This window comes from Equus asinus, chromosome 17 (assembly GCF_041296235.1).
Source record: "Equus asinus isolate D_3611 breed Donkey chromosome 17, EquAss-T2T_v2, whole genome shotgun sequence".
In the NCBI taxonomy this organism is placed as follows: Eukaryota; Metazoa; Chordata; class Mammalia; order Perissodactyla; family Equidae; genus Equus; species Equus asinus.
In genome coordinates, this window is record NC_091806.1 from 37,165,348 (window position 1) to 37,176,683 (window position 11,336).

Here is an 11,336-nt window from a genome sequence, read left to right on the forward strand (position 1 = left end):
TGGGCATTGGTGTCAGCCAATCTGGGTGGAATTCCAGCTTTCCATTTATTGGTTGTGTGACCTTGAGCAAATTAACCTCTCCAAGCCTAAGTATATATCACCTATTAAATGGGGCTAATAATAGTAGCTACTTCATACAGCAGTTTTTCATAGAATCAAATCAGATAATGCTCATAAAGCACTTAGCCTGTGAGGTACACAGCATGCCTCCCATTAATAGCAGGTTTAATTTGTGTGTTCTGAATTGGAGTTCTTTACAACATATTATGCTGCATTACTAATCCTTCATTAAAAAATATCTGTTTAAGATCATTCTCACAAACGTTTCTTGTCTTTTTTTTTTTTGGTGGAGATCATCTACCCTGCCATTACTAGGGAAACAGAGATGTTTTAGGAAGGTCTCATTCTTGGTTTGCTCTATTTCAGTTAATATTAATTCTAGAGAGAGAGTGGTGGGTGGGGCAATGAGTTAATTATTTAATTTAACTCTTCCTAATAGGTTAGTAGTCAGATATTCCCACAAGTAAGAACTGTAATAGATTAATCTTTTAAATTGAACAGATTCTTAAGATGTTTTTAAAAATATAACACCAAAAGTATAGAATTAGGGCACCCATTCAAACCATGGAGAGCATGTTTCTGGTCAATAAGAAGCATCTATGCTCCACAAATTAAATTTTGTGAGACTTAAGATGAATTGTGGCTACTCTGGGAAGAACATGGAAGACCTCAATATGCTCAAAGCTTCTATCTGTAAAATGTGGATAATTTCTCAACTGCCAACTTCATATGGTAATAGAAAAAAATCACATCCATGCAATTTAACTATATGAAGTGTAGAGTATTGTATAAATACTAATGTAATATATGTGAAGCTTACTATTTAAATTCTCCTCTAGGGGCCAGCCCTCTGGCCGAGTGGTTAAGTTTGTGCACTCTGATGTGGCAGCCCAGGCTTTTGCTGGTTTGGATCCTGGGCATGGACGTGGCACCACTCATCAGGCCACGCTGAGGTGGCGTCCCACGTGCCACAACTGGAAGGCCCCACAACTGAAATATACAACTATGTACTGGGGGGATTTGGGGAAAAAAGCAGAAAGAATAAAATATAGATTGGCAACAGTTGTTAGCTTAGGTTCCAATCTTTAAAAAAGTAAAAAGTAAAAAAATTCTCCTCTAAAAGTATATGTCCATTTAAATGTTCTTTAAATTCTCTTAGTTGGACTCGAGTCTACATCGTACCCCCAAGTAAACTGGCTTTGCTGCTCCCTGGTCAAACTTAAGGTCCAGGAATATTTGGGAGACTCGGATCTCTGGAACTCAGATCCTGTCTCCCTAGACACACCATGACAGCCTGCATTTCTGAGGTCTTGCATGGTCTCTGGTAAGCTACCATAGAGCAGGCTACAGGCCAACTATGACCAGAAGTTGATGACTTTGACTTCTTTCTAGCCTCTGAGAATCTCTCTAACTCTTGACCCTATTGTGCCCCTTCTTTCTACCATTCCTTTCACCCATACCTTTTTCAAAATTCACTTCACAAGGAGGCTCAATGAGTAAGATGGAAGGAACAAGCTTATTTGGGAATAAAGCCAGATCAATCTTTCTTCTTCTCCTCTCCTGTCATATTTTATCTTTCTCTGTCTTTCCTTCAGTCTTTCTATCTCTCTCTTTCTGTGTCCCTCCCTCTCATACTCACTCTCTCTCCCTCTTTGAGGTGGAGATTAAAAGTACTCATTTTAAAATAATTTTTAAGTTTCACAACTTGATTTTATACATTATTTTATTTTATTGAAATACATATAAAAGCTTAACAGTTGAAAATGAATAAAAGACATTTTAAAAATCATAGGAGAAAGACTGTGTGGATTCCTAGGTTCTTGTCTATCTCTGCATATAATGTCTATCAGAACCTCTGTTCTCAAAATATGGGGTTTACCTACGTGGGTATAATCCTGGGAACAAACCTTTTAAACTAGATTCAATGTTCATAACACTGCCTCAAACTGATCGCTTGGTAGTGTGAGCTAAATATGATGGCACCAGGAATCAAGAAGTGAGTTTTTCACTTCTCTCTATCTAGCTGTTGTATGACCTACAAAAAGTTCTTACATGTTCTTATCTCTATTTTCCTTATAGGGGAAATAACACCTGCCCAAATATTGTTTTTATGGAAATAAATGTGTTACTCTCTTTGTCATCCTCTTGAGGGCCTCTTTGATCTCCTTGTTCCTGAAACTATAGATAACAGGGTTTAACATGGGGATTAGGATAACATAGAACACTGACAGCACCTTGTTTTGCTTCTTGGAGTGGCTAGAGTTAGGATGCAGGTACATAAAGAGGCTGGTGCTATAGAAGATTGTCACAACTACTATGTGGGAGGCACAGGTATTGAAGGCCTTGGCACTACCTTTGATGGAAGATAGTTTCAGGATGGAAGCTACAATGATTGCATGAGATAAGATGATTACCAAGAAGGAACCAAACCCAACAAAAATAGATTCGAGAGACAGAATCATTTGGCTGATGTGGGAATCAGAACAAGACAAAGAAATAATCTGGGTTACATCACAGTAGAAATTTGGAATGATGTTGGGCCCACAGTAGTAGAGACGAAAGCAAGAAACTGTTTGAACTAAGCTACCAAGGAAACCACTCCCATAGGCCCCAGCAATCAACTTATGACAGAGGCCAGGAGCCATGATGCTCGAGTACTGCAGAGGCCTACCGATACCAACAAATCTGTCATAGGCCATGGTGGCCAAGATGCAGCATTCAGCCTGACCCATCCAGCACCCAATAAAATACTGGGTGGCACAGGCAATGAAGGAAATGTTTTTTTCATCTTTTAAGAAGTCTGAAAGCATTCTTGGGCTATTTGAAGAAGAATAACAGATGTCTAAAAATGATAGGAAACTGAGAAAAAAGTACATAGGCGTGTGCAGGTGGGAGTTCATCCTGATTACGATGATAAGACCCAGGTTCCAGATTAGAGTCATAAGGTAGATCCCTAGAAAGACTGGGAATAGTACACGCTGCACCTCTTTTTCATCTGAAAGTCCCAGGAGGACAAACGTGGACACAGAAGTCTCATTTCTATTCCTTTCCATGGACATGGTTAGTGTCATCTACTGACAAAAAAGATGACAGATGGAAATTATTTCATTCTCAAAAAACAAAAACAAGTATTCTTCGTCTTTTTCCAGTCATGCAGCTGACTAAATATACAACTTAAATCATCATGTTGAGTTAATCTGTCTTCCACGCATGATTACTAAACTTAAATGAACAATTCCCTTCAGTAAACATTCTCATTCTCTTTGGGGACAAAAGACAGTAAATTGGCATTATGAGTACATTATCCTCTGAAATGTCTTAATTTCATGTTTTAACTTCCTAGAATTCACAAATATATGAGAATCAGAAATAGACAAAACTGGTGAAAACTGCTATCTCTCAATATGGTGAAACAAAAATTCTCCTCACACATGGCTCTGATGTTAATCAGTGCTTGAAGAAGTCCCTGAATCATGAGGCTTCATACACCAAATGAGGATGCTGGAGTACATGTCTTTTAAAATCTCCTTCGGGGGCAAGCCCTAGGGGCCTAGCGGTTACGTTCAGTGCCCTTCACTTAGGGTACCTGGGTTTGAATCCTAGACACTGACCTACACCATTCTTCTGTTAGAGGCCATGCTGTGGTACAGCCCACATAAAAAGAAAAAAAGGGGAAATATTGTAAATGGCTGTTAGCTCAAGGCAAATCTTCCTCAGAAAATAAATAAATAAATACATAGAATCTTTGGAACCAAGATTCCACTAAACTGTAATCAGGGAGGGTGGACTATCTTGTAACTGCCTTTCTGTTTTCATAAAACCATCTGAGATCTAAAAATAATGCCATAGAATAGTGGGAAGAGTCAGAGACAAGATATAGTTTGGAAATGGATGTGAGTTGAACAACTTAATGATTCTAGGAAAGCACCTGAGAAGTTAGATAAGATAAGTTTGAAAGAGCCATTATGCTCCTTTCTTTGCAGGTGCAGCTTTTTCTTTCTTCAAATCAGAGATACTTATAAGTTAAATTATCTAAGACAGTGACTCTTGATCTTCTTTGAGTCAGTGATACATTTGAAAATCTGTTACAAAGTCTGAACCCTGTACCCAGGAAACTGCAACCACTTATCACCTCTGCATATGGTTTTATTGGATTCTCTGTCACCCTCAAGTCTATTCATGGTTCCTAGATTCAAGACTTCTGTAGAAGTAGAGTGATTTGAACTCATGTAAGGATGAGGATGCTTAGGCAAGGGACATGGGGATTAGAAAACTGAGGCAGGATTTCTGGAAGTCCTTTCTCTTTTTCTCCTTGGAGCCAGTCCAGAGAAGTTAAGCACTAAGTCTTCAGGCCAAACAGTAAATAACCAAAATAATATTTTTGCATAAGACACTGCATGCCCTCTTCAAGATGCAATAGCTGTCATCTCTTCAGGTGGTCATTAGAACATCTCCAGCACAAGTATATTTTTATTCAGATGAACTCAAACTAGAAAGAAAATCATGGGAAGCCATGAAACCTAGAAAATATATGTCACATGTAGCTGAGAGTTTTGTGTTTGCGTAAAGCAGAAGTCTTGGAGATTTCCCTGGAGAAAGACTGCAACATTAGTGGAATAAACTATGTCTATGAACTACAAATACTTGTCAGTATTAGCCATCCAGAATGACTTTCTTTTCGCCAATCATTTCCCAGCCTTCTAGGACCAAAAATGAACAATATGAGAAAATCCCCATTGAAGCATAAGGCTGTAGTCTGAGAAGTGAGGCAGAAGGGTTCATTTCCCAAAATTAGATCTGTCTTTGCTTCATGGTGAACTCTTTTGAAAAGTATTCTGAAGGAAGGAAGTTACTAATTAGAAAATAAATGCAAGATTTGAGATCAATGTGGAAGGAAAAATGGGAGCAGACAGAATATGTACAGTCATGTGCCACGTAACAACATTTCAGTCACCAACAGACCGCATAAATGATGGTGATCCTATAAGACTAGTACCATATAGCATAGGTGTGTAGTAGGTATACCAAGTAGGTTTGTGGAGGTACAGTCTATGATGTTCAGACAAAAACGAAATTGACTAATGATTCATTTCTCAATGTTTCCCCACAATTAAGTGATGCATGAGTGTATTGATCGTGCCAGACTTAGGTGTGGTTCTGTCCACAGTGAGACTGAATAGAAAGAGAATTTTGTGAGAACAGAGCAGAAAACTACATTCTTCATCATCATCACAGTCATCATCTTAACCAACAATCATGACAACAAAAAGATTGATTTTACATCTACGATATATTCTGTTCATCTTCTACTCACGGAGGTATTCACAGCTTCCTCTAATGTCCATTCATTCAATAAGGTAAACTTAAGCCTGATGTGCTATCTATCAAGCACAGGTAATATTCTGAAATTGTCTTTATATTTCTAGTATATGCCTCTGGAACCACAATTAAATGTCTGACATTGAATCTTCTTGCTCTACCCTCCACTTCACTCAAACATCCATTATTTGTATTTCTCTCCTGTGTTCTGTTTAATTTTTACAGATCTCTCTTCCAGATAATTTATTCTATCATAAGTTTTGCTAACTGGCTGTTTAATGCATCTGTTTAATTTCACATTTCAGTGATAATATTTTGTTTTCTCTCTAAAGGTTTCATTTTGTTCTTTTCCTGAGTGGTCATCTTTGATAGTCTCTTATTCTTTCATCATACTTTCTATAGCATCCATTATGTAAACATATTAAACATATTTATTTCTTATTAATATCTAACAATTTACATAGTTTTGCAAATCTGATTTTATAGTTTGATGTTATAGCTGACTCTCAGCAAGATATCTTGTATTTTTGTCTGCTTAGTGATTTTTTTATCTTAATTTAGCATTTTAAAAAAATTTATCTGTGGGAATCACTGAGGCTTGAGTTTAAAATGTCTTCCTTCAGAAATGCTTTATATTATTTCTGTCAGATACCTTAGGGGCAACACCAACACAGAATCCCTTTAAACAAAAATTTTGACTTGGTGTCTTTTGGTGTCACAATAGTCAAAGATATAAGCTGCATATCTACATGAGTAAGTGTATGAGATTAAAAATTATCAGAGGAAGGAGGAATGTTAGCATCTTAGCAGTAAAAGACAGTCCTTCTTTTTGTCCCACTTTTGTAAGAATGAATTAGACATCCATTCTTGAGCAAAAACATCTTGTGGGAGTTGTGGTATCCAGGGCCATAGACCAAGGGACCCAGGAGAAATCTTGCCTACCTGTGTATCCCATAATAGTCAAACAGACCTCAGAATGGGCTGCAGAGCCAGCAGGAGTCAGTGAACCTACCTAAGTCCATCTGGGTTATGATCAGGTAAAGTCTGGAGAGTGCTGTCTTTGGCAGACACCCATGAATGAGAGAGACTTTGTGGAAGCCCAGCCTTCTTGAGAGTGGAGTACAGTGAACTATTGGAACAGAAAAGAAGCATGAGTTGGTCACAGTGGGGAAGGTGAGAGGAGCATTCCAAGGACCACTCATTCAAGGCAACAATGCACAGTCTGAAATATTCAACGGTGGTGAACTATGCCACAGGGGAAAAGAACAGTGAGTGAGTGCCCAGCCACTTCAGTAGTGTTGGACACAGCTGGAGAAATCTGTGTCTCTAAAAAGAACCTAGTGCACTGAGACAGGTAGTTGGTGATGGAGGGAGGGGGAAGATCAGGAAATAAACAAATGATAATATCAAAAGACATTAAATGAGCATAGTTCCTGCCTACTGCACTCAGGATTTCAGCTGAAATCCTCCGTGAGCCTCCAGGAGTACCTCACCCAAGAATCTCCCCCCCAGATCAGTGGGAACCACAAGGCCCCAGTGCCAAACCCACACCTCTCCCCACTCTGCAACTGGCTTCTTGTGAATATTTCTAAGGGAAGCAGTGACAACAAAGCTGGTAAACTGGGTGGTCTCAGAAAAATAAACGTGGGTCTATGGCAAGAGAGAACACACAAACATGAGCTATAGCACTAGCTTTGAGAAAACAAATAAGAGGTTTCCAGTAGCCATCCTCGTGAATTGTAACGAGGAAGACACAATAGCCTAAAAATTCTGCCAACCATGGTAGCAAGCAGAGTGGAGCACATTCACCCATATAAAGTCAGAGAAAATCTCAGATATAACACCACCAGTGACAGTAAACCCCATAGGAAGGCAATTAGTAAAGATTTTAGGAGGTCTTTTTTAATTCAAATGTAAAAGCAGCAACCAAAACCTACAAGAAATATGAAATATCAAGGAAATATGTTGTCACCTAAAGATGACCATAATCTCCAATTTCAGAAGTTTAAAGGTACATAATTTTGTGACCAAGCTAATAAAGAATTCAAAATAGCTTTTTGAAGAATCTCAATGAACTACAAGGTAACTAAAAAGACAATAATGAGGTTAGGAGAAAAAAATGAACAAAATGATATACACACACACACACACACACATATGTATATATATGTACTAAATAAACCAAAACTATAAAAAAGAAACAATTTCTGGCACTGAAGAATTCAATGAATGAAATGAAAAATGCAATAAAGAGCATTTGCAGTAAAGAAAACTGAAGACAAATAAGTGAGCTAGAAGACAAGAAGTTTGAAATAACCCAGTCAGAGCAAGGCAAAGAAAAAAAGAAAGACAATAGAGCAAAGAAAGCCTATACAATCTACGGGATTTCATCAAAACAAAATTAAAAGAATTGAAGTTTGAAAGGAAAAAAGAGGAAGAAGGCAGACGAAAATTTATTTAGGGAATAATACTACAGACTTCTCAAACCCGGAGACACTTGGACAGCCAAGCTCACAAAGCTTATAGACCACCCAATTATTTCATGCCAAAAGACTTTCTCCAAGACATATTATAATTAAACTTTTAAAAATCAAAGATAAACACAAAATCCCAAAGGCAACTAGGGAAAAATGATGGTAACCTACAGAGGAACCCCCATTAAGTTACCAGGAGTTTTCTCAGCCACATCCCACAGACCAGGAGAAAGTGAAATGACATACTTAGTGTTGAAAGAATAAACTGCCAGTCAAGAATACTCTATCAGGCAAAGTTATACTTCATATAGGAAGGGAAAGTAAAGAGTTTCCCAGAAAAACAAAAGCTGAGATTGTTCATCACCACTACATCTTCCTTCTAAAAACTGCTGAAAGGAGTTTTTTGAGCTGAAATGAAAAGACACTAATCAGCAACATGAAAACATACAAAAGAATACAGCACAGTGATAAAGGTAAATATAAAGGCAGACTGAAAAGGCTAATTCTGTAAGAGGATGGTGGGCTAACCACTAAATTGTAGTATAAAGACTAAAAGTGAGGAGTATTATATAATTATAGCTACTATAATTTGTTAAAGAATACAGAATATAAAAAGAGGCAAAAATAACATAACAATGTAAAACAGAAGAGTAGAAGGGTCCAGTTTTTGTAGAAAATTGAAGTCAAGCTGCTATGAGCTTAAAATGGACTGTTTTCCTTAAGAGATTTCTATACAACCCTCATTGTAATCACCTAGTGAAAATCTAGACTAGGTTCACGAAAGATAAGAAAGGGGAAACAGAGCCTACCACCATGGAAAAAAACACATGTGCAAAGGTAGGTGCACACAAGAAAAAAGGAAACAATGGAAATACAAACAACCGGATAGCAATGAATAAGATGGCATTAGTAAGTGCTTACATATCAATAATTACAATAGATGTAAATGAATTGAATTCACCAAAAAAAAGGGCAGAGTCCTAGATAGATGAAAAATCAACACCCAACTATATGCTGCCTACAAGAGGCTCACTAAGCTTTCATGAGACGCATAGGCTCAAAGTGGAAGAATGGAAAAAGATATTTCATGCAAGTGGAAAACAAAAGAAGGCAGGAATAGCTATATTTATATCAGATAAAATAGACTTTAAGCCAAATATTGACACAAGAGACAAAGAAGGTCATTATATAATAATAAAGGGGTCAATTCATCAGGAAGACATAATAAATGTAAATATATATGCACCCAAAATCAGAGCACCTAAATATATTAACCAAATATTAACAGATACAAAGGGTGAAATAGACAACAATGCAACAATAGTAGGGGACTTTAATACTCCATTTTCAGAAATGGGTAGATGATCCAGAGAGGAAATTCCCACAGAAATGTTCAACTTGAATCACGTTAGACCAAATGGATATAACAGACATTTATAGAACATTCCATCCAATAGCAGCAGAGCACACATTCTCCTAAAGTGCACAGAAAACATTTCCAGGATAGATCACATGAGAGGACACAAAATGTGTTTTAGAAAATTTAAGATTTAAATCATACCAAGTATCATTTCTGACCACATTGGCATGAAACTAGAAATCCATTAGCAGAAAGCTGAGAAATGAACAAATATGTGAAAACTAAACAGCACACTACTGAAAAATCAATGCGCAACTGAGAAATCAAAAAACATCTTGAAACATATAACAATGGAAGTATGATACACCAAAACCAATACTATGGTACAAAAGCAGTTCTGAGAAGGAAGTTTACAGCAATAAATGCATACATTAAGAATACAGAAGAATCTCAAATAACAACCTAACCTTACACTTCAAGGAATGAGAAAAGAAGAACAAAGACCAAAGTGAATAGAAGGAAGGAAATAACAAAGACCAGGCTAGAAATAAACTAAATAGAGACCAGAAAAACAATAGAAATAATAAATGACATTAAGGGCTAGTTTTCTAAAAGATAAACTATATTGACAAATCTTTAGCTGCACTAACAATAAAAGACAGGAGACTCCAATAAATAAAATCAGAAATGGAAGGGGAGACATTACAAGTGATAGTAAAAAATACATAAGATTATAAGAGACTGCTATGAACAATTACAGCCCAGCAAATTGGATAATCTAGAAGAAATGAATAACTTCCGAGAAATATACAAACGGTCAAGATTGAATCAGGAAGAATCAGAAAATCTAAATAGAAAAAAGTCAAGTAAGGAAATTGAATCAGTAATTGAAAACCTCCTAACACAGAAATCCCCAGAACCAGATGGCTTCTTTGGCAAATTCTACCAAACGTTAAAAAAAGTATTAATGACAATCCTTCTCAAACATTTTCAAAAAATTGAACAGGAAGGAATACTTCCTATTGCATTTTGGAATTGAAAGTATTACTCTGACACCAAAGCCAGATAAACACACAAGAAAAGAAAACAAGAACAGCACACAGGAAAAGAAAACTACGGACCAATATCCATCTTGAAAAAGATGCAAAAATTCTCAACAAAATATTAGGAAACCAAATTCAACAACACAGTAAAAGGATTATACACCACGAACAAGTGGGATTTATCCTAGGAAAGGAAGAAAGTTCAATGAACAAATCAATAAATGTGATACACCACATTAGTAGAATGAAAGGTGAAAAACATGATCATCTCAATAGATGCAGAAAAAGCATTTGACAAAGTACAATATCCTTTCATGATTAAAACCCTGCAAAATTGGATCTAGAGGGAATGTTCCTCAACATAACAAAGAACATATAAAACAAACCCAGAGGTAATATTATAGTCAACGTGAAAAACAAAGCTTTCCCTCTAACATTAGGAACAAGACAAGGGTTCTCACTCTCACCACTCTTATTCAATATAGCAACTGAAAATCTTAGCTAGAGCAAAAAGGCTAGATAAAGAAATATAAGACATACAAATGGGGAAATAAGAAATAAAATTAGCATTACTTGCAGATGTTATGAGCTTGTAGACAGAAAATCCGAAAGATTCAACCAAAACTGTGTTGAAAGTAATAAATGAATTTGATAAAGTTCCAGAACAAAAAGTCAACATTCAGAAATCAGTTGTGATCCATGAGCATGAAATATCATTTCATTTCTTTCTGTCTTCAGCTTCTTTCAACAATCCCTAACTGTTTTCAGTGTGCAGGTCTTTCATGTCCTTGGTGAAATTTATTTCTAGGCATTTTGTTGTTTTTATTGTGATTATAAATGGGATTTTATTTTTGATTGCTCTTTCTGCTGGTTCATTGTTAGTATATAGAAAAACAACTGGAGCTGGCCCCGTGGCTGTGTGGTTAAGTTTACGTGCTCTGCTTCAGCGGCCCAGGGTTTCTCCGGTTTGGATCCTGGATGCATACGTGGCAACACTCGTCAGACCATGCTGAGGTGGTGTCCCACATAGCACAACCAAAAGGACCTACACTTAGAATATACAACTATACACTGTGGACT

The 11,336-nt window shown here is 36.8% G+C and overlaps 1 protein-coding gene across 1 annotated transcript; it reads right to left on the minus strand.

Annotated features, from left to right (window-relative positions):
- Nucleotides 1-2,168: 2,168 nt before the first annotated feature.
- Nucleotides 2,169-3,119, minus strand: LOC139040700 (olfactory receptor 5A1-like). Its single transcript, XM_070487453.1, has one exon. It carries the CDS (start codon nt 3,117-3,119, stop codon nt 2,169-2,171), a length of 951 nt encoding a protein of 316 aa, XP_070343554.1.
- Between the last annotated feature and the right edge of the window lie 8,217 nt (nt 3,120-11,336).

Bases quoted from the DNA above. Each gene is read 5' to 3' on its own strand.
- LOC139040700 (XM_070487453.1), bottom strand. From the start codon at position 3,119: ATGTCCATGGAAAGGAATAGAAATGAGACTTCTGTGTCCACGTTTGTC.